Source organism: Hylobates moloch, unplaced genomic scaffold, assembly GCF_009828535.3.
Source record: "Hylobates moloch isolate HMO894 unplaced genomic scaffold, HMol_V3 SCAFFOLD_3, whole genome shotgun sequence".
NCBI classification, from domain to species: Eukaryota; Metazoa; Chordata; class Mammalia; order Primates; family Hylobatidae; genus Hylobates; species Hylobates moloch.
The window spans coordinates 29,248,215-29,272,304 of record NW_026652278.1 but is presented as its reverse complement, the minus strand read 5'-3'; the positions used below and the strand labels follow the sequence as shown (position 1 = coordinate 29,272,304).

The following is a 24,090-nucleotide window of genomic DNA, read 5'->3' as shown; positions in this document are numbered from 1 at the left end:
AGAGCAATGTATGGTCTCTACTGGACCTTTGGAATGGTTTTATGGGCTAGGAGCTTTAACCAGAGAGTTTAGGAATGTCGTTAGTGGTGTGGTGATAAATGTTTAACAATCAATTTTCTCTTAAAAGAGAAAGAAAAAGAAAAAGCACTGATTTATAGCATTTGCTGATTTGGGTGGTGTAAATACTTCCGTCAAGGCTAATTTTGAGCTACCAATGTGCTATTTCTAAACTCAAGAGCTGGCAAAAGATGTGGGCAGCTCCAGCATGTCACTGAATAACAAATTTCACTTTATCTTCAATAACTGAGCCCCAGAAACACCGTTGTTAACCAGCCTCTATATAGGTAGCTTTCACTAACCAGCCTTGGTGTAGGTAGCTTTCACTGATGCTATTTAAGGACCACTGAGTATTCCACATTGTCCTAACAGGTTTGAATGTGGTTTAGTCCCATAGAATGTTAGCAAGAATTGTAACTGTGGCTGGGCGTGGTGGCTCACACTTGTAATCCAGGTACTTTGGGAGGCCAAGGAGGGAGGATCACTTGAGGCCAGGAGTTCAAGACCAGCCTGGGCAACACAGTAAGACCATGTCTCTACTAAAAATAAAAAAATGAACTAGTCATGGTGGTGCAGGTCTGTAGTCCCAGCTTCTCTAGAGGCTGAGGTGGGAGCATCTCTTGAACTCAGGAGTTTGAGCTTGCAATGAGCTATGATCATGCCACTGCACTCCAGCCTGGGTGACACAGCAAGACTCTGTTTCAGAAACAAACAAACAAACAAACAAACAAAGAATATTAAAACTGAAAACATGACCAAGATTGAATTATCAATCCTCCTTAAATGCAAAAATTTTTTCCAGAGTTCTATGAATTGAATTTATCAGAATAATTCTTTTTTTTTTTTTTTTTTTTTTTTTTTTTGAGACGGATCGCCTGTCCCCAGGTGGGATCATGGCCACTCACTGAAGTCCCCGCCTCAGCCTCCGGAGTAGCTGGGACTACAGGCGCCCGCCACTGCGCCCAGCTAATTTTTTGTATTTTTAGTAGAGACGGGGTTTCACCGTGGTCTCGATTTCCTGACCTCGTGATCCACCCGCCTCGGCCTCCCAAAGTGCTGGGATTACAGGTGTGAGCCACCGCGCCCGGCCCAGAATAATTCTTATAGAGAGGATCCCCTGATTTATGCAACTCTTTCACATGGTTTTGCACAATCAGGATTTTTTGTGAGCTAAAAATATATTAAATACTGTTTGTCTTTCTGAGTGATAAGCAAGCTAAGATTTCATGCATAATCTTCTGCTATGTTGTCCTTAAACAGAAGGCTCAGTTAACCTTTTGTGGCCTTAAACTCTGACACTTTCTTCTTTTGAAATAACTGCCTTGTCTAACTTTCCAAGTTTTGGTTTTTTTTTTTTTGCTTGTTTTTTTGTTTGCTTGTTTGTTTTTTAAATCTAGTTTCAGGTGGGTTCAGTGGCTCATGCCTGTAATCCCAGCACTTTGGGAGGCTGAGGTGGGCAGATCATTTGAGCCCAGGAGTCTGAGACAAGACTGGACAATGTGGCAAAACCTTATCTCTACAAAAAATACAAAAATTAGTTGGATGTGGTGATGCACACCTATGGTCCCTGCTACTTGGGAGGCTGAGGTGGGAGGACCACTTGAGTCCAGGAGGTCAAGGCTGCAGTGAGCTATGATCATGCCACTGCACTCCAGCCTGAGTGACAGAGTGAGACTTTGTCTCCAAGAAAAAAAAAATTAAGTTCCATCAAAATCAAAGATTTATTGTGCTTGTTATATAACCACCTTTTTCTCTAATATCTTTTACAATTCTTTGAGATATATTACTGCCACTTTTATTATCAAACTAGCAGCCTGCTCACTGGCTTTCCTGTTCTGAACATTGGCATGAGTTTTAAAACTATGACACTTGTCTTGTCTTGCTGCACTTTATGTCTTCAAGCAGATTTTCTAGCCCTTACTGAATCATTACTCTAAGCAGCACACATTTTTTAGTTTTATTCTTTTTTGGGTATTGACTTTCCCATTTCAGAATGGGACTTGAGCCAGGCTTCATTTGATCTTTGTGGATTTAAATGTGGCAGGACCTCTTGGTGTAACTTTTTATCTGTGCCTTCCAAAAATATTTTCATTATGGAAGTAGTCAAATCAAATCCAAGTGCAGTGAAAGGTAGGATTTGGTCAGATTTCCTTGAGGCTTTGGAGTTTTGCTTTAAATCTAGAAAGTGTTCGTGGCTTATGAATTGGTTCTGCGCTCTGACTATTGCTTGGTCCTTTCTTCCTCATCATCAGAGCTCCATAAAGGAGAGTGGGGAGGGGATAACATAAATAATGCTGAAATAGCCCTGAGGGATGAGACCTGGCCCAGCAACTGAAGACTTCGTCTGCCTGCGGCCACAGGGCACTTTATGATTTTGCTTCTTGTCATTCAACCACCTGCCTTGAAGTGCTTCACTTTGCATTTCCATGCAGAGTTTCCCGCATTGCCAAATTTGATCATGTGCGTTATGTGTAGCAGTTTGCATGAGGTGGAATTTGCATAAATTATGTGTGCATCACCCAGGAGCATCTGTAGTTAAATACTTTATTGATTCTAAATTTCGCCCATAATCTTAATTTTTAAATTATTTTATTTTCTTTTCCTCTTTTAGAGATGGGGGTCTCTCTCTATTGCCCAGGTTGGAGTGCAGTGGCACAGTCATGGCTCACTGTCGTCTTGAGCTCCTGCGCTCAAGCAGTACTTCCACCTCAGCCTCCCAAGTAGCTGGGATTACAGGCTCAAGCCACCGAGTCTGCCTCCATTATCTTAATTGTTACTATAATTATTTTTTTGAGTCAGGGTCACACTCTATCACCCACGTTGCAGTGCAGTGACACAGTCACGGCTCACTGCAGCCTCAACCTCCTGGGCTCAAGTGATTCTCTCACCCCAACCTCCCGAGTAGCTGGGACCACAGTTTCAGGCCACCATGCCCAACTGTTTTGTTTTTGTTTTTATTTGTTTTAATGTTTTGTAAAGACGAGGTCTCACTATGTTGCTCAGGGTGGTCTTGAACTCCTAGGCTCAAGTGATCCTCCCACTTCAGCCTCCCAAAGTGCTATGATTACAGGCATGAGCCAGTGCACCTGGTAATCTTAATTTTTTATCTATTCTTTCTTCCCATCAAAAAAGACATTTATTCAAGTTAGATTATATTGTCTTGGTTTAGTATTGCTTTTGCTCTTTCTTAATTTTTATTAATTTCCAGTGATGAAATTATTTATATATTGTTTAATTGTTTCTCCTTTGATATCACCAGGATAGGAAAGAAAGAAAGTTTATACCTGGTTAATTCGTCACCGAAAAAATTTTCTGTATCCTTTTATATATAGTAGACTACAAGCTAAATTTTTTATCATCTAAGTTAACATGTCTACAAACTAAATTCATTTTTACCAGCTATTTTTAGTAACAGAGTTATTGAGATATAATTCATATGCCACAAAATTCACCCTTTTCAAGTGTACAATTCACCGGCTTTTAGTATATTAAATGAGTTGTGCAACTATCACCAGTATTTAATTTCAGAGTGTTTTTTATCATCCCCCAGAGAAACTGCTCACTCATAAGCTGTCATTTTCCATTTCTTCTCAATCCCCGTGGCTGTATGCAGCCACTAATCTGCTTTCAGTCTCTATGGATTGACTTATTCTAGACACTTCATATAAGTGGAATCATACAACATGTAGCGTTTCATGAGCTGTTTTCACATACCGTAGTGTTCTTAAGGTTCATCCTTCATTCTTTTTTATGGCTAAATAATATTCCATGTGTGAATATGCACATTTTGTTTATCCACATCTGGGAAGATTCCACTCTTGGAACTAATATGGATAATGTTGCTGTGAACACTGTGCAGGTTTTTGCATGAATATACGTTGTTATTTCTCTTGGATTTGCTAGCTGATTTAGCATGTTTACTAACATGCCATTTTAGTTGTAACCACCATTCTTTCACACTTGGGAACTGGTTATCCCTGACTCAGGATTCCTCGTTAAGTGTATTAGTGCTGTTGCTAGTTCGGTTACTTCATTCATCATCCAATTCTGACAGCTGCTTTCTAGGTAAACTAATATTTGCTGTACTTCTTTCAATAGCCTTCTGATATACCCTTTTCTGTCACATAAATAATAGAATAATAATTATTCTTATTATTTAAAAATTAATTTTACTCTTCTCCAATTATAAAGTAATACTTGTTCATTAGAGAGAATTTGGAAAATACAGGAAAACATAGAAACTAAGGAAAAAAATTATAATCCCACCACACAGAAACAACCATTGTTATTATCTTGGGGACTTTTTTGTTTTTGTTTTCTGTGCTTTTCTGCTATGTATATTTTATGTAGTTGAAACTTCGTTACTATTATGATGTAAATATTCCCCATACCCCCTGCCATTTTATTTTGAGACAGGGTTTTACTCTGTTGCCCAGGCTGGAATGCAGGGTGCAATCACGGCTCACTGCAGCCTCCAACTCCTGAGCTCAAGGGAGCCTCCCAACTCAGTCTCCTGTGTAGCCGGGACTACAGGCATGTGCCGCCATACCTAGCTAGTTTTCTTTTTAACTTTTGTAGAGACAGGGTCTGCTTCTGTTGCCCAGGCTGGTGTCGAACTCCTGGGCTCAGGTGACCCACCTGTCTTGGCCTCCCAAATGTTGGGATTACAGGTGTGAGCCACCACACCTGGCCAATTTTTATAAACTCTGTAAATGCTTATTTACATGTATAAGAGTGTTTCTTAGAGCAGCAGCATTATTTGTGATGACGACAAATTAGGAAACAATATTCATTAGATGGTGAGTGGTTAAGCAAATCATGTCTGTCTTGTGGAATTCTGTGGAACGGCTGAAAATGAATGAGGTAAATCTATGTGTACTGGCATTAAAAGATTGCCTAGAAATATTAAATGAATCACACAGTAATACAGGTGGTATGATCCCATTTTAGTAGAAGAAAACAAAACTGAGCCATGCAGGTGTGCACATACATGTAAATAAGTGGCTAGAAAAGTATCTAGAGAGAAACACATCCACCACCTGTTAGTGTCTCACACTGGGAAGGGGACTGATTAGAATTGGGGTGGGTAAGAAAAGTGGTTAAGGGCAGGGATGGGGAGGGAAGATTTTGCCTTTTACACTATTTTCTGTGTCTGATTTTTTTTAATGATGGGAATGTATTTCTATATTAAATATGTAATTTTTAAAAGTAGAAAAAACACTTTTTTTTTTCTTTTGGGGGACAGAGTCTCGCTCTGTCTCCCAGGCTGGAGTACAGTGGCGCTATCTCGGCTCACGGCAAGCTCCACCTCCCGGGTTCACGCCATTCTCCTGCCTCAGCCTCCCGAGTAGCTGGGACTACAGGCACCCGCCACCACGCCCGGCTAATTTCTTTTTGTATTTTTAGTAGAGATGGGGTTTCATCATGTTAGCCAGGATGGTCTCCATCTCCCGACCTCGTGATCCGTCTGCCTCAGCCTCCCAAAGTGCTGGGATTACAGGCATGAGCCACCATGCCCGGCCAAAAACACTTTTAATGTCTGCATACTTTGCCATGTTTAAAACCATAAAGTTATTTATCCAGCGCACTAATTAGGAGTGTTTAGATGGTTTTCAGTCCTTTACCATTTTGAACGGTGCTGCAGGGAACATCAGCTTCTTTGCATAAAAAGCATTTTCTCTATTTTAGAATATGTTCTTAAGCTGGACTCTCAGGAATGGAATGATCAGATCAAAGGGTATAATGAGCACGTTGGAGGCTTGGACTGTGTTTCACTAAATTGCTTCCCAAAAGACTTGTGTTGTTTGCCCCTCACCAGCAGTATGTGAAAATGCTCTTTGCCCTATCTCCTTTTCATTGGTGGCAGAGTTCATTCAAAAAGATATTTGTTTGTTGAATAATATTTGCTGTGGAGATACACTATAGTTCCTCATTATTGACTTAATGCATATTTCTTTGATTGCCAGGGAAGTGGAAGGTTTTCCCCGAAGTATGTCATCTCTTGCTCCTGGTCTTGTAGAATTTGTCTGTTCAGTTCAGGGGCTTTGCCTATCTGGCCATCAGAGTCTTACTAATTTTCTTCGTTGATTTGTAAAAGTTCCTTTTAAAGCGTTCCTTGTATAGAAAAGATATTTGACTGGTTTTAAAACACATTTTCGTTTTCTTTTGACTTTTAATTTGGCTTATATATTTTTACATGTGGAAGTACAGCATTTGAAAGTATTGTGCTATAAGGCTTTCCTGCTATGATTTCCTCCACTGTTTTATGTGTAGGAAGTCCTCTCCCCACTTCAGAGACTTGTATTTGTATTTTCATCTACCACCAATCACTTTAGAGACATTTGACTGGTCAAGCTTTACCCTCCTAGATTTTCCCCCACACTATCTTACAAATATATTGTGATTTGTTTTAGTTTTTGTTTTTTGTTTTTGAGACAGGGTCTCACTCTGTCACTCAGGCTGGAGTGCAGTGGCATGATCATGGCTCACTGCAGCCTCGACCTCTCGGGCTCAGGTGATCTTCCTACCTTAGCCTCCTGAGTGTCTAGGACTACAGGCACCACCATGCCTGGCTAATTCTGTGTATTTTTTGTAGAGACAGGATTTTGCCATGTTGCCCAGACTGGTCTCGAACTTCTGGGCTCAAGCGATCCTTCCACCTTGGTCCCCCAAAATACTAGGATAAAAGGTGTGAGCCACCACACCCAGCCCCACAAATATATTTTGAAGATAAGAATTAAGCTCATTAAAAGGATGCCAGCATAGAATTTTCAGAGTGGTTCTTTAATCCCCAAATTTTGACAAGTTGTATTCTGCACCTTCATGGGGAATCTAGGTCATAACTGATGGGCAGCAGGAGGGGCATGTTCTGCTGCAGGTCCTCCCTCTAAGGCTCCTTCCCAGAGGAGAAAATGGTCTTAAATATGCCCTAGGTTTGTTCCACACCCTAGGTTTGTTTTACAGGGAACTGGGTCATCACATGGTTAGCTCAGCCTCAGCTATATCATTTTAGCAGAGATCTGAGATTTGAAATCTTAAGAACCTCCATTTATCTTTTATGAACTCAAAACATTTCTGCCCTGCAAAAGATTTGAACAGACATTTCTCAAAAGAAGACACACAAATGGCAAACAGACATATGAAAAGGTGCTCAGCATCATTGATCATCAGAGAAAGGCAAATCAAAACTACAATGAGATATCATCTCACCCCAGTTAAAATGGCTTACATCCAAAAGACAGGCAATAACAAATACTGGTGAGGATGTGGAGAAAAGGGAACCCTCGTACACTGGGGCGGGAATGTAAATTAGTATAACCACTACGGAGAACAGTTTGGAGGTTCCTCAAAACACTAAAAATTGAGCTACCATATGATCCAGCAATCCCACTGCTGGGTACACACCCAAAAGAAAGGAAATCAGTATATCAAAGAGATACCTGGACCCTTATGTTTGTTGCAGCACTGTTTATAATAGCTAAGATTTGAAAGCAACCTAAGTGTCCATGAATAGAGGAATGGATAAAGAAAATGTGATACAGGCCAGGTGTGGTGGCTCACTCCTGTAATCCCAGTACTTTGGGAGGCCAAGGCTAGCAGATCACTTAAGGTCAGGAGTTCGAGACCAGCCTGGCCAACATGGTGAAACCCCGTCTCTACTGAAAATACAAAAATTAGCTGGCATGGTAGTGCATGCCTGGAATCCCAGCCACTCAGGAGGCTGAGGCAGGAGAATTGCTTGAAGCTGGGAGGCAGAGGTTGCAGTGAGCTGAGATCACACCACTGCACTCCAACTTGGGTGACAGAGTGACACTCTGTCTCAAAAAAAAAAAGAAAAAAGAAAAAAGAAAATGTAGTACATATACACAATGGAGTACCCATTTGGCCATGAAAAGAATGAGATCCTGTCATTTGCAACAACATGGATGGAACTGGAGATCACGTTAAGTGAAACAAGCCAGGAACAGAAAGACAAACATCACATGTTCTCACTTATTTGTGGAACCTAAAAATCAAAACAATTGAACTCATGAACATAGAGAGTAGAAGGATAGTTAGCAGAGGCTAGGAAGGGTAGCGTGAGCTGGCAGGGAGGTGGGGATGGTTAATGGGTACAAAAAGCATGGAAAGAATGAATAAGACCTACTATCTGATAGCACCACATGGTGACTATAGTCAATAATAACTTAATTGCACATTTAAAAATAACTTAAAGAGTGTAATTGGGTTGTTTGTAATTGAAAGGATAAATGCTTGGGGGAGTGGATACCCCATTCTTTATAGTGTGCTTATTTCACACTGCATGCCTGGACCAAAATATCTCATGTACCCCATAAATATATACACCTACTATGTGCCGACAAAAAATAAAATTAATGAAATATTTCTGCCCTGGAGTTGAGTACTTTTCCGCTGCTTCTGGAAAAGGGCCAGTATTGCTGATGTACTGGCGTGTTGCTTTGTGTCTTTTTAGGGGCCACAGAGGGTGGAGGATGGCTTCTGCTTTTTTGGGGGGCAGAGAGCAGGGGATGACTTCTGCATTTTCAGAACGATTTTCATGAGGAAAAACTCTTTCTTCCTCCTCCAGCAAGTACAGCAGCCCCCACTGGGAGCCACCACACTGTTTCGAGATTGGGGGCCTGGGATTTCTTGGCAATGGTGTAGATGGTGGTGAAGGTGAGGTGGCCGCTTTCAAGGTTTGAAGCTCAGTTATTGAGGCTGAACCAAAGAGTTGAAGACTGGAGCTCTCTCGAATGCCTGGTTTGGAGATGTCTGGGATTCGCTTCTCCTAATGATCTTGCTTCTCTCGCGAAAACTTTGCAGATTTCTTCATCCTCCAGTTGAAAGATCTTGGGGAGCCGTGGCCGACGCGCCTCGCACTGATGGCCAGCAGGGGGAGCCCCGCACGCTTCCTCCTTCCCCTTGTGTTCCAGGGCGCACCTCAAAACGCTGACGTTCTCCTTCGTCCCTCTGGGGGCGCCCGAGAGGCCCTCGCAGAAGATGAGGTGCCTTTCCAGCCAGGCTTCTCGCGTGCAGGGCGTGGGAACAGTGCACCCCCGTCCTACCAAGCAGTCCCTTCCTCTTCATTTGCATCGCGTCCGTAGTCTTATTTTTCAGTGAACTGGAGAACAAAACATTTTAAAATAGATTTTTCTAATATTCCAGAAGGTCAAACACCTTTCTGCAAAATATCTATCATACTAAAGGGGAAGTAATTTTACGTGTCTGGAAGGTACCATGTTTGCATTAGAAAGGTGCTCTTCTATTGTACTAAAGACTCCAACAAACCTCTTGAACTCTTAAGCCTGAATTGAAAATGTGTCAATGTTTTCAGAAAATCTGAGGCCTAGAAGCTAGAGCCTCAGTTCCCTCCCCTGCCATTTGTAGAAGCCTTATGGGGGATATCTGGGGTCTTTGAAGAAAAACGCTTTCTAAGTAGGCTATTTTGCTTTGCTTGTTCATACAAAAGACAGTGGTTCTGAAAGGGAGGGATGCCATTGTGAGGGAAGCTATTCAACATTAAGAATGGCCAATATCTTTTTTTTTTTTGTCTTTTGAGACGGGGTCTTGCTGTGTGTGTTGCCCAGGCTGGAGGGCAGTGATGTGATCATAGCTCACTGCAGCCTCAAACTCCTGGGCACTGCTACACCCGGCTAACTTTTTTATTTTTTGTAGACACAAGGCCTCACTATGTGCCCCAGGCTGGTCTTGAACTCCTGGCCTCAAGAGATCCTTCCACTTTGACCTTCCAAAGCACTGGGATTACAGGTGTAAGCCACAGCATCTGACCACCAATATATATATATATATATATTTTTTTTTTTTTGAGACAGGGTCTCACTCTGTCACCTAGGCTGGAGTGCAGTGGCGTGATCACTGCCTACTTCAGCCTCTACCTCCCAGGCTCAGCCTCCCAAGTAGCTGGGACTGCAGGCACACACCATGATGCCCAGTTAGTTTTTTTGTAGAGACGGGGTTTTGCTATGTTGCCCAGGCTGGTCTCGAACTCCTGGGCTCAAGCAATCGGTCCACCTCAGCCTCCCAAAGTGCTGGGATTACAGGCATGAGCCACCATGCCTGGCTGTATCTTTATATATGATATATAATCAGGTGGGAGAACTCAACATAGAATTCTTTAAAAGGACGGATTGGATATTAACATAACTACTGCTAAGTGGATCTAGATCTAACACCCATTTCTCATTCCATTTCTGATGATAAAACACTTAAGAAAGACAAGATATTGGATGTTAAGTCTGTCAGTTTATTTTGCCTCTGCCTCTATCCTAAAATTTTTTCAGAGGGGTAAATGCAAGGGACTTGTTTTAAATTGAGTACAAGAAAGAACTATTTTAGTAAAGTTGCCTGAAGATCTGCTCATCAGTGGAATAAAACAGGAAGGAGAGAATTCTGATAAGCTCTTTCATCATGACTGTGTTGGAATGTCTCATCCCTCTGTCAGTTGCTTTGGCTTGAGCTTCTGATTCAGAGAGCATGAAAGGGTGAGACTAAGGAGGAAATTCTTTTCACAGAGAAGCTCAGAGCCGAACCAATCCTTGGCTGTAGAGAAGGAGGAGCTTTCAGAGTTTGCTGGTTCCAAGCTTTTTTCTGTTACTTAAATTTAAAGCTGGAACAGAAGGTCAAAAAACAGGAAGGAAAACCATATCAAGATATCAAGTCATGGTATTCTTTTTCATTCTTACAGAAAAGAATTCACAAGAGACTTGAGGAAGCTTCTATATTTTTATTTTGTTTTGTTTATTTATTTATTTTAAGATGGAGTCTCACACTGTTGCCCAGGCCGGTCTCAAACTTCTGGGCTCAAGTGATCTGCCCACTTCGGCCTCCCAAATTGCTGTGATTACAGGCGTGAGCCACTGCGCCTGGCCAATTTTTTTTTTTTTTCTACAAGGTCTTGCTCTGGAGTGCAGTGGCATGCTCACAGCTTACTTCAGCCTTGACCTCCCAGCCTCAAGCGATCCTTCCACCTCAGCCTCCTTAGCAACTAGGACTACAGGCATCACTAGGACTACAGGCGTCACCACCACGTCCAGCTAATTTTCGTATTGTTTGTAGAGATGGGGTTTCACCATGTTTCTCAGGCTGGTCTCACACTCCTTGGCTCAAGCAATTTGAGGAAGCTTTTCATTAGAGTCTAAAAATACATATTTGAAATTGAATGACACAGGGTTGACACTAGTCTGAGAATTAGGAAAATGTGATATGTGTGTTAGTTCCGGTGCAAACCAGAGAGCCCGTTAACCTCCCTGGGACTGGGTTTCCTCCTCTGCACAGCAAGGCTCCCCTGTACTTCCCCACGGGAGACAAGAATCACATCACCAGCATGTTTTCCTCTCCCCTTTGGCTGCCAGGAAACTCAAGAGTCAAATTCAAGGCTTTATTGAAGGAACTCTGCAGGACCCAGGACATGATATCTTGATACTGTTTTCCTTCCTGGTTTTTGCCCTTCTGTTCCATCTTGCGTTTTCCCTGATTATAGCGTTTTATTATTTTTCATATTTAGTATGTAGTGCACATTTTTACACTACTAATCCTTTGTGTAATGATCATGGTAGAAATAAATGGTGAAATGAGGAGGTCACACTTAGGTGAGTTTCAGGGGTCCTTCCAGTCCCAATTTTCCAGGATTCTTAAGGGGAAAAAGTAATTTTACATGTCTGGAAGGTTCCAGGTTTGCACAGAAGGGAACTCTCCTATCGAGAGTCCTGAGGACTTCAGCAAACCTCCAGGGAGGCCTGTCCAGGATGTTCTCCTACATCTGTAAAGGAGTGAGCACTTTGTGCTAGTTTAGGGAAAGACAGCTTTTCTGTTGGGATTTTAGACTTACCCTGCTTGAAGTTGGTGGAGAAATACCTGTCTGGGATGGGGCTCAATAATCTGCAGCTGTATTAGGAAATGCAAGTAGTGGGTGGTTTCAAGATACATTTGGAAAATGTGAGGGAAATGTGTATGTGCATTTGCTGAGCGGGGGACTGGTGAAGGATCACTGATCTGTTTATTCCTAATGCTCATCTCAGCTTTTTATTGTGCTGAGTACCTTGATAAGGCTTGGGTTATTTTATGAGTGTTTATATATAAATTGATAGTGTCCATCAGATCATGTATATTTAGAGGCATGCTCCTACTTTGAGTAAATGGAAAGCTTTAGAGATATACACTAAATAAACATCAGTTACTAATTAAAAATTCCCTCATCACTTTACCAAAGGACCCACCATGGGTTCCATTAAATGTCTATTTATGGTTTGTTTTGACAAAGACTTTTCCAAGAACACCTCTGTTCTGTAAAGCAGAAGAGCTATGTAGATGTTCCAGAGTCGCTTGGTGTAGATTTGGTTCTGATTTGTGCCATGAAGTCCAATAACAAACTGGAGGCACACATTTCAAAGCCAGTGATAAGAGTTTGAGTTATGATCATCTATTCCTGAACATAAAGTCTGGAGCCTTCTGGAATCCATAAAAATGGAATGATTTGTTCCTTTCCCCTCTAATCAGATTTTATTCATACCTGGCTATAAATAGCTTCTGTTTTGAGTTTTCACTGGTCAGACTCTGCTGTTTCAGTGCCATTCTGTTAGCTTCCTTAAACAAGGTAATGCCACCTAACATGTTTTTTCAGACTTCCAGGACAATGATCAGGGGGACTCCTCCATGCCACACTGGGAGGTGTGAAGGTGTAGGCTTTAGGGCAACCCCTCTGAGAAGGGGTGGCAGGTGGAGGAGCCCATTGATCCTTTCTATCAGGAATGGATTTGCTTTCTGTGGGTGTCACCTTCAGGGGCCTGTGTTCCCACTCATCACAGGAGCTCACATTTACTCAGTGGGGCCAGAGTGTTCTTCATACACGGTGATGTTACTCCTCACCATAACCTCCGTGGTGCGCACTAACATGACCACCATTTTGCAGATGAGAACATGGAGGCTTGCAGGGGAGGTAAGTTGCCCTGGGTTCCATGCTGAATCAGAGGTCAAGCTCAGCACACAGCACAGGACCAAGTCTGCTGGCTCCCTAGCTCACGTCCTTACCTACAACTCTGAATCACCCCACAGCGGAGTCAACAAGCTGGCCTGACATGTGAAGAAGCAAGCCTGAGTGTCTCCTGGCTGCCAGTGCCATCCCTGCCCCAGGACCCTAATCCACAGTTTGATTCTGGTCCTTTTGCCCTCTGTCCCTCACCAGAACCCTGATATTTCCAGATGAAAACACAAGTATAGCTTATTTCTACAACTCACCTGGGCCCAGCAATCAAGATCTATAGCTACAGGGAAGTATTGAGTTGATTATGAGTTATATAGGTCAAAATGAGTAGCTTGCTTGATTGAACCAGGTAATTCGTGCCATACTTTTCTCTTTGGGAAGACCTGTACCAACAATAACCTCTGCTAAACACTTTTGCTTTTTTAAATTTGCAGGTACTTTTTGGGGGCCATCTTTGGCTACCTGTCTGTTGAGAGTTTGTTTTCTTTACAGTCCATCTACCTGGGCTGATTTGTCTCATTTGGGAATGAGAAATTTTATTTTAATGCATTAAGTAATAGTGTTGAGTGGCCAACAAATGTGAAGTTTGAAAAGCTCAAATGAAAAAAAAAAGTGTGATAGAAACACAGGGTTGGGGGCCAGGTGCAGTGGTTCACACCTGTATTTCCAGCACTGTGGGAGGCCAAGACAGGAGGATCCCTTGAGCTCAGGAATTTGAGACCCCTGGGCAACATGGCAAGACCCCAAGACCCCATCTCTACAAAAAAAATGTAAAAATCAGCCAGGTATGATGGCCTGCACTTGTAATCCCAGCTACTTGGGAGGCTGAGGTGGGAGGATTGCTTGAGCCCGGGAGGTTGAGGCTGCAGTGAGCTGTGATTGATCTACTGGACTCCAGCCTGGGTGACAGAGCAAGACCCTATCTAAAAAAAAAAAAAAAAAAAAAAGAAGAAGAAGAACACACGTTGGAATTTGAGGGGGTCTATTAAATAGGATGCTCTTTCCTGCCTTAGTTTTGAATTAATTGAGAAGATAAAATAATAAGGCATGGAGATTAGAGCATCCCCTTTCTTTTTTTCTTTTTCTTTTCTTTTTTCTTTTTTACTTTTTGCTCTTGTTGCCCAGGCTGGAGTGCAATGGCGCAATCTTGGCTCAGCACAACCTCCGCCTCGCGGGTTCAAGCAATTCTCCTACCTCACCCTCCCCAGTAGCTGGGGTTACAGGCATGCGCCACCATGCCCGGCTAATTTTGTATTTTCAGTAGAGACAGGGTTTCTCCATGTTAGTCAGGCTGGTCTCGAACTCCCCACCTCAGGTAATCCACCCACCTCGGCCTCCCAAAGTGCTGGGAATACAGGCATGAGCCACCAGGCCTGGCAGCATCCCCTTTCTTATTGATAAAGCAGATCTTGGAGAATGGGAGATCCTGAGTGGGGTTCCTAATGCTAGCCTTCAACATCAGGCTGAGGCTCGCCTTGTCCTCAAGCAATGGGCAGTGCTGGCCTGAGGGGTAGCCTCCTCTGGCCAGGGCTCAGCTTATCCTTGGAAGGCTCAGCACATGGAGGAGCTGCTCCAGGCTAAGAGGGAGGGGCTGGGCTACTCTGTAGGGGTTGTTCTTCCAGTTTCTTCAATCAGATGAGCCACACTGTCACTCTAGTGTTGAAAGGAGGGAAGGGACAGAGGTGGCCAGGAGTGTGACCCTAAAAGAGGCAGAGGAGACCTCAGAGAAAGAGAAGAAGCATTCTCCTAACCAGAGGGAGAAGGATAGAGGCCTCAGTTCCCTCTCTGGGAATTAATTTGAGATTTACATTTGGTGTCTATAAACATGTCAGCAGATATATAAACTTATTTGCTTTTGTTTTGTTTCCATTTTTAGATTCTTGAGTATCAGAACACCACCTTCTTTGGTGGAACCTGTATATCCATGATTGATTACCTCCTCTGGCCCTGGTTTGAGCGGTTGGATGTGTATGGGATACTGGAGTAAGACATTTGACCTTGTAGTGGTAAATTCCCAGAGTCACACTGAGTAACAATGGTTAAGATGGTCTGCGTGCCCCCTGTAGACATGTTTCAGGATGTCTGTGAGGCGAATCAGGTTTCTAAACCGCAGTGTGTGCTTCCTTGTTAAAAACACATGTGCTTTTCCACTGTTACCTTCAGACCCACACTTTGCCCGCATTTCTGCAGATAAGACCCCTAGTCCAGGAGCCTCCTACAGACTTCAGAGCCTGCTGTCCTCACCAGCGCCCCCACATGGCCGGTCTGAGAGCAGGTGGAGAGTCACAGTCACAGTCACAGTGCCCAACGCCTCCACCTGGTCCTGCCAGGTCCCCAGTGGACAGCATATACGTTACTCATGTCTCATTGCCTGGAGGAATCTTCCACCAGATAGGAATAACGTTATAAAAAAAGATTTGTGTAGTAATATATGCTTGATATTGGAACATACAAACAAAATGGCAGTGACACCCTATGGAAGTATGGAAGTGCAGGGACATTAAAGGAGAAGAAATAGCTGTGTAGGCTCCTGGGCAGAACAGTGCTGTGTTACTTCAAAGCTCAGTGAAGTTGGACGTGTGCGGACGTCCACCCTATTCCAAGCCACCCTCATGGTGGGTGCTGGACATTTCTGGCACTTGGAAATCCGGCTCTGCTGAAGCAGAACTGTGTCTGCACCTTCATAACCTGTGGGCTGGAGCCCAACCAGCCACTGTCTCCTGCACTTCCGACTTCAGCTCTCTTTGAAGGAGATTAGATATGACATGTCAGGATATTTAAAACTCAATCTCAAACATAAAATTTACAAAAGGCTGTATCCTCTGAAGACAGAGCATGGAATCACAGGTTAGGAAACCTCACTTCTAGTCCTGGATTTCCGGCAATGCACTCATATTATCTTCAGCTTATTGCTCTATAAACCCCAGAACTAAATATCCTGGTTGAGGTTTGAAAGAGCCCTGTCGGCTCCATGATTTCAAGGTTTCATCATTGTTTTATTCATTTAAAAAATGTTTTGGAAATTATTTGCCTTTTTTTTTTGTATCTCCTAAAGTAAAATCTGAGAATGACCCAAGAATATTTGTTTCAGAGGGTTGTCTTTTTGTTGGCAAACAGTGAAGCACATGTAAGTTTCTCAAGCTTTAAAATATATACATATTAAAAAACAAACAAAAAAAAATGAAGCACAGACATGTTATTTTCCAGAGCCATCAGTCCAAAGTATTTCACTGTATTATTAGAAGGAACAACTTCTAAACATTCAACTATTCCAAAAATAAGATTTTCCTCTAGTAAGTTATCATTCTCACTTGATAATAAGATAACTAAGATAACTCCCCAAATAAACTCATTATTAATATCTTGCAAATCTAAAAAGCAACGTGCATCCCCTTTCCTGATGCCTCCCCCTGCACTCTGCTGACGCTTCTTTCCTGTCTTGCAGCTGTGTGAGCCACACGCCAGCCCTGCGGCTCTGGATATCAGCCATGAAGTGGGACCCCACAGTCTGCGCTCTTCTCATGGATAAGAGCATTTTCCGGGGCTTCTTGAATCTGTATTTTCAGAACAACCCTAATGCCTTTGACTTTGGGCTGTGCTGAGTCTCACTGTCCACCCCTTAACTGTCCAGAATTCCCCAGCCTGTTGGGAGTCTACATCACGGATTGTCTTGGGAATCAATCCGTCTCTCTTTCTTTTCTTTGAAGTTCCCAATAAAATGAAAACAGGAAATGTATTCTTCCGATAATCATTTGTCTGACTCCTCTAGCCCATAGCTGCTGCTGCTGCTTTTTTTTTTTTTTTTTTTTTGAGACAAGATCTTGCTTCGTTACCCAGGCTGGAGTGCAGTGGGACAGTCACGGCTCACTGCAGCCTCGAACTCCTGGGCTCAGTTGATTCTCCTGCCTCAGCCTCCTGAGAAGCTAGGACTACAGGTACGCGTCACCACGCCCAGCTAATTTAAAAAAAAATATTGTTGAGACAGGGTCTCACTATGTTGCTCAGGCTGGTCTCCAACTCCTGGCCACAAGCCATCCACCCAACTTGGTCTCCAAAGTGTTGAGATTACAGGCATGAGCCACCTGGCCTGCCTAGCCTGTAGCTTCTAACTATTTTCTAGAAAGTGCTTGGTGCTAATGTCAGAGCACATTTTGGGAGCCTGTGTGCCTCCTAACTCCTTGGCCTTCAGCCTAGTTTGATCTCCAGATTATTGGTGCAGATGCTGATGCTGAGAGGTTCAGGGTCAACCTATGATTGATGCTTGTCACTACAGATTGGCACCCTACAAAGATCTCCCTGGTGAAAGCTTAAGAAGAGGGAGAAGGAAGAAGAAAACACTCCAAGCCTAAATACCTTCCATTTGGCAAATGAATGTCGCTGTCCATGTGGGCGAGTATGAGTGTAATTCTCCAAACTTTGGCCATGGGCCTGGAGACACCGAGGGTCTTGTGACTGGAAAGAATTCCAAAGCAGGAAATGAAACACCGGTTTATCACCCAGGACTAACTACGTCAGAATTTCACTGGTGCTGTCAGGGCTCAGGATGTCTCACAAAATGTTCTATAGCCGGCATCCTGCCTTAAAAAAATACACACGCCCCAAACTCAGCCTCAAGCAAAGGTCATTCCATTGGATTTGCGTCACACTGTCTTCCAATTCATCTCAACAAATGCCTCTGGTTGCCTTTGTGTACCAAGCCCAGGGGCACACTGGGGATAAAGTTGAAAAAGATACTGGCTCTGTCCCTGGGAGCCCCCATCTCTCCACTTATATTGGTTGAGGTTTTAAACCTAGCGCTTTGGAGCCGCTTGTCTGGTGTGGGGATGCTTGTCTCCAATGTGGCCCCTCTGCCAGCTTCGCCAGGCAGTACCACCCCACTGAAGACCTCAAAGAGCTGAGGATGGCTGGTGCCAACAGGTCCCTTTGGCTGGGAGCATCTACTACCTGCACTGTGGGAGGGGGACCAAGTTTGTCCAATGCCGTTTCATCTCAGCGTCTGAGGATCAGCCTGTGATCATTTCAGCTTTGCTCATGCTGGATCCTTTCCCATCCTCCTAGCTGTGCTGAGACACCAGGCAGCAACAGGAGCGATGTTTTGCCTTGTCTGTGCCCCCTAAGGAGCTGTCTGCCGCCTCTGCCTCTGAGACAGCCCAAACCAGCCCTCCTCTCTCCCTATGTCTCAGCCTGGCCCTGCCATCTGCTGGCTCCGGATGTATTTTGACCCATGTAAATAGTTACCAGGTGTTACTCTGTGCCAGCTGGACAGAAGCAAGCCTGCTTGGTGAGATGGCCAGAACTTCCAGAAGAGGCACCGCATGACAGGGGCAGTCTGCCGCACCATCTGCTCCGGATGTGGAGCCCTGTTGCCATGGCACCCTAGTTAATGCTGAGTGAGGTCTGTGAATCACCGTTTTCCTGGGATCTTTGCTCAAGAAGAGGGGAATCTTTTCCTGTGGCCTCTCATAGGACTTAGGAGATTGATCAGCCTTTTGCCGGTGCAAATCCTGCATGCTAGTGAGTGCTTGGCATAAGAACAAAGTTACTACTGATGCAACACAAAATGGCATGCCTCTGGCTCACCAAAATGAAGGTTTTCTCTTTTGGGGCTCCACATACTAATTTAGAAAGCTCGAAGAACCAGGAATTATAGAATGGAGAAAAGCACTCATGGGGGAGGTTTGCAGCCTGGCAGCCTATAGCCCAGTTTGGGATTTGAATGCCTCTTGACCAGGCATGCTCCCTGCAGTTTACCAGGGTCCTGGTCACCTGCACGTCCTTACACTTCCTCCATCTCACTTCTTTGTCACTCGTCTGACCCACAGAGAAAACTGAGTTGTCAATCTTTGAATAAAACTAGAAGGATGTGGCCTGGAGAAAAGAAGGAAGGAGGTAATTAAATAATGCTCCATGATGAACTTTTAAAATATGCTTCTTAAGTAATACATGTGGAAAGATAATGCATATGGGTTAAAAATACAATAATGTAAAAGAATAGAAAATCTTCCATTATCTTATGTCCTAGAGATAACCACTTTTAGTAATTGGTGTCTACCTTTTTTCTCCCTTTTCTTTCAACTAATAGAGATGGGGTCTCGCTGTGTTGACCAGGCTGGTCTTGAACTCCTGGCTTCAAGTGATCCTCCCATCTTGGCCTCCCAAAGTGCTGGGATTATAAGTCTGAGTCGTCATGCCTGGTACGTGTCTATCCTCTAAAAAGCACGAAACTTAAGGATTTAAAGGTGAGAGCCTGTATTAGGCCATTCTCATGGTGCTATAAAGAACTGCCCAAGGCTGGGTAATTTATAAAGGAAAGAGGTTTAATTGACTCACAATTTCACATGGCTGGGGAAGCCTCAGGAAACTTTCAGTCATGGTGGAAGGGGAAGCAAACATGTCCTTCTGCACAAGGTGGCAGAAGAGAGAAGTACAGAGCCAAAGAGGGAAAAACTCCTTATAAAACCATTAAATCTCGTGAAAACTCACTCACTGTCATGAGAAAAGCATAGGGAAAACACTCCTACAATCTAATCACCTCCCTTGAGGTCCCTCCCCCAACATGTGGCGATTATAATTCAGATTAAAATTCAAGATGAGATTTTAGGTGGAGCACAGCCAAACCATATCAGAGCCATTCTCTATCTTTTGCAGATTGGAAAAATAAAAAAATTAGTTTAAACCACAGCATTTAAAAGAAGTCATTGTCATAGATGATGTTAACATCGGAATGGAGGTTGTGTGGAGTTCCCCTCCTTGGAGGTTCTGAGCTACAGCCTAACCTGGACTGAGTCCAGTTACAATCTAACATAGGGGGAGGAGGGAGCATGGTGGGGTGGGGCTTGTGTGGCTGGGACAGCTGGCTGTGGTCGTGGTGCTGGTGACTAAATGGTACTTGACATTTCTTTTAGATCTAAAATTCTGTGATATGGTTTGGATCTGTGACCCCACCAAATTTCGTGTTGAAATGTAATCCCCAGTGCTGGTGGGAGGTGATTGGATCATGGGGGTGGATTTCTCATGAATGGTTTAGCACCATTCTCTTGGTGCTGTTCTCGTGATAGTGAGTGAGTTCTCATGAGTTCTGGTTGTTTAAAAGTGTGCAGCATCTCCCTGACCCCTCTTGCTCCAGCTCCACCATGGGAGATGCCTCACTCCCCCTTTGCCTTTTGCCATGAGAGGAAGCTTCCTGAGGGCTCTCCAGAAGCGGAATCTACTACACTTCTCATACAGCCTGCAGAACCATGAGCCTATTAAACCTCTTTTTAAAAACACTTTTATTTTAAGTTCAGGGGTACATGTGCAGGATGTGCAGGTTCATTCCATAGGTAAACATGCGTCATGGGGTTTGTTATACAGATTATTTCATCACCCAGATATTAAGTCTAGTATCCATTAGTTATTTTTCCTGATCCTCTCCCTCCCCCCACTCTGCACCCTCTGATAGGCCTCAGTGTGTGTTGTTACCCTCCACATGTCCATGTGTTCTCATCATTTAGCTCCCACTTATAAGTGAGAACATGCAGTTTTTGTAAACCTGTTTTAGCAATTACCTAGTCTCAGGTGTTTCTTTTTAGCAGTGTGAGAACAGACTAATACAGAAAATTGGTACTGAGGAGTGGGGCATTGCTGTAAAGATGCCTGAAAATATGGAAGTTACTTTGGAACTGGGTAATGGGCAGAGGTTGGAAGAGTGTAGAGGGCTCCAAAGAAGATAGGAAGATGAGGGAAAGTTTAGAATTTCCTACAGACTGGTTGTATGGTTGTGACCAAAATGCCAGTAGTGATATGGACAGTGAAGGCCAGGCTGAGGAGGTGATGGGAATGAGGAACTTACTGAGAACTGGAGCAAAGGTCACTTTTGTTATGCTTTAGCAAAGAACTTGGGTGCATTGTGCCCCTGGCCTAGGGACCTGTGGAACTTTGAACTTGAGAGTGATGATTTTAGGGTATTTGGCAGAAAAAATTTCTAAGCGGCAAAGCATTCAAGATGTGCCCTGGCTGCTTTCAACAACCTATGCTCATATTTGTGAGCAAAGAAATGATGTTAAGTTGGAACTTATATTTACAGGGGAAGCAGAGCATAAAAGTTTGGAGAATTTGCAGCCAGCTATGTGGTAGAAAAGAAGAGTCCATTTTCAGGGGAGGAATTCAAGCAGGCTGCAGAAATTTGCATAAGTAAAAAGGAGCCAAGTGCTAATAGCCAAGAAAATGGGGAAAAGGCCTTGAAGGCATTTCAGAGACCTTTGTGGCAGCCCCTCCCATCATAGACTTGGAGGCCTAGGGGGACAGAATGACTCTGAGTATTAAAGTAGATTTAATCTAAATCATAAAGTGCGAGCCAGAGCAGTCCCTCCAGTGCTGCAGAAACTGCTTGCACGTGGCTCCCACATTGTTTCTTGGAGCTTTGGTGGTGGTGGGGGTGGCGGGGGCAGGTGTTATGTTTCTTGGTTTCTCACCTTCAGGTCTCCTTACCCATATTTCCTTTGTCAGAGCCATTGGCCTTGATGGAGGGGAGACTGGGTTACTCTGAGTTGAGAACCAAGCTTGACTGCCCTGTGGTTTATATCAGCCTAGCTTAGTTTGTTGTCTGAAGTCTTCACAAATAACCAAATATCCAGCCCAATGCAGTTCTCAATGAGTAGTCTCCAGTTCCCATCCCCCACCACACACACACACCGAACACTGTGCCCACCTGGGAGACCCATTTCCCATTTATCTTCTTTGAGTGCCTGGAAGGCTGAACATTTGATCTCTTCAAACATTTTGCTCTCATCTGGCCTGTTAGTGCTCTTGAGCCTTTGAAAATGCCATTTCCTCTACACACTATTCTTCCTCAGAGCAGCCCTCTGTTTTTTTTTTTTCCAACCAGTCTTTTCTCTTGCAAAGTTCAGATCAAAATTCTTCTTTATGTAAAGAGAAGTGGTGTGCCATAGGGGTTACAAACAGGGCTTCAAGGTTAGCACTGGGATCAAATTCTGGCTTTGCAACTTAACTTTCTTGAGTAAGTTCCTTCACGTCTATTAGCCTCAGTTTCTTATCTGTAAAATGGGACTGCTAAGTACCTATTTCATAGGGCTGTTGAGTAATGATGGTCTCATCTATGCAAGGGCTTAGTACTAGCTGGGTGAAACTCAGTGAATGGCAAGCAACCCTATTATGACTAGGCTTCTGCCAGTGATCAGACTTGAACCCTGTGCTCATCCCCCCATCACTTTGTGGAACTAGATGTCCTACGTTGCACATGGCTTGATTCACGGTTTGGAGTTGTTTTCTGGTTGTTTCCTGTGTGCAGGTTTAATCTCAACCTGTGATCCCTTGAAAGCTGCGATTTTATCCCTCCCCCTCCTCCTCCCTCTCACCCCAAGGCCAAGTTTAATACTGTGCATTCTGAAATCTTGCAATGTTGTTGATGATGTAAAATAAATATTCTCTCCTGTGTTTCTGAAGAACACTCAAAATCTCACTACTCTCTGTTAAAGAAAAAAATCATTCACTGACACTTGTTTAAAGCATGTGAAGGAAGACTTACTCATAACCATCACGATAGGTATAGGGGCCGCTGCAATGAGACTTTTGCAGTTGGGGAGGGAGTTTGGGCTCAACTCTGAGTACAGGATGAACAAGTGGATATCTATAGCCCAGGAGTAGAGCGGAGGTCAGTGGATTGAAAATCACTCGGAGGAAACGTCAGGGATAAGGAGGATTCTAGCTAAACTGACCTAACAGGATTCTTGCTGAAGACAGGCCAGGATGATCAGACATCACCAGAGGGCTGGCGGAGGACAAGGAACTTGATCAGATATCAAGGATGATCTGATATTGAGGTGGGGGAGTTCTTTTGCCAAACTAACTTAGCAGGGTTCTTTGCTAAAACAATTTTACAAGGACACACACAGATGAACCTAGGAGGAGGTTCAGGAGCCTGACTAAAGTTTGGTCAAGCAGAGAATCTTTGTCTCCCCTTGGAGCAGGTTATCTCTTTCTGAGGGTTAAAATGTGAGGGATTTGAAATGCCTGCAAGCCTGCCCAGTTACCAAGCAGCTTGGATGCTGAATGGAAAACTAAAGCGCACCAGTACCATGCTGCGCATAGACAGGATGGTTACACATGTGCTCCAGGGACAAGAACTGTGCAATACTCTGCCCTGCCATTTCCTCCCAAGGATTCCTGCCATGCCCACGAATCCCCTTGCACACAGCAAGGGTCTCCGGCCCACTTTGTCATTAGCAGACAGCCCCCCTCCAGAGGGAGCAGTAGAGCAGCAACAGCCAGCTGCCTGCTATAGGAGCCAATATGAAGAGCCGTTTCCAGTCCTGTCCTGGGGCTGAAATGGACAAAGCAATGGAGGTAGTGGTTGCTTAGTGATGGCGCTGCCCCCCAGGGAACCATGAAGAAGGGCAGCCTCTGTTCCAGCATCACAGAACTGGGGCAGGGAAGTGGGAGGATGACTGTTAGCAGGAACAGCTGTTGCTAAATCTGGGCATAGTCAGGTTATGCTCACAGGTGAAGAATATCTCTCAAAGGGTGTGTGTGTGTGTGTGTGTGTGTGTGTGTGAGCGCGTGCACGTGCGCACATGCAGCACATGCACACATGTGTTTACATGTTTTTGTGCCTTTCTGCCATAAGAGGAGGGTATCAGGATGAATAATGAGGAGCTGTGTAAAGGTAAGGGCGGGAGGTATTTTAAGTATTTCACTTAATGGTTTTTGACCATTTATTTGCTAAATAGAAAGACCCTCTTTGGGGACTTTATCTGAGACACTGTCCCAGGTGATCTCATAGCAGCAGGGAGGTGGAGAGATGGGGACACACAGACATCCCAGGTACAGTGGCAGCAAGGGCTGCTTATCCTGGAAGCTAGGGGAAGAGTTAGCTGAGGAAACTGCAGGAAGCCCTAACCAGAAGCTTGGGCTTCACACTTGGGTTTTGGAGGAGGGAATGTAGGGTAGATTCAGAACAATAGTAAATCTTCTGTTTATTGAGCACTTACTATATGCTAGGTACCTTACATATACTACTAATACCTCCAAACCTT

The 24,090-nt window shown here is 43.8% G+C and overlaps 1 protein-coding gene across 3 annotated transcripts in view; it reads left to right on the top strand.

The window, feature by feature from the left end:
• GSTO2 (glutathione S-transferase omega 2) overlaps positions 1–16,793 on the top strand; it is a 36,155-nt gene extending 19,362 nt beyond the window's left edge. For all 3 annotated transcript variants that reach the window (XM_032178370.2, XM_032178361.2, XM_032178379.2), the window contains exons 6-7: positions 14,934–15,040; positions 16,503–16,793. In XM_032178370.2, coding sequence (XP_032034261.1) covers positions 14,934–15,040; positions 16,503–16,659 — 264 coding nt within the window. In that variant the 3' untranslated portion in view covers positions 16,660–16,793. The remainder of the gene's footprint in view (positions 1–14,933; positions 15,041–16,502) is intronic.
• The last annotated feature ends 7,297 nt before the right edge of the window (positions 16,794–24,090 follow it).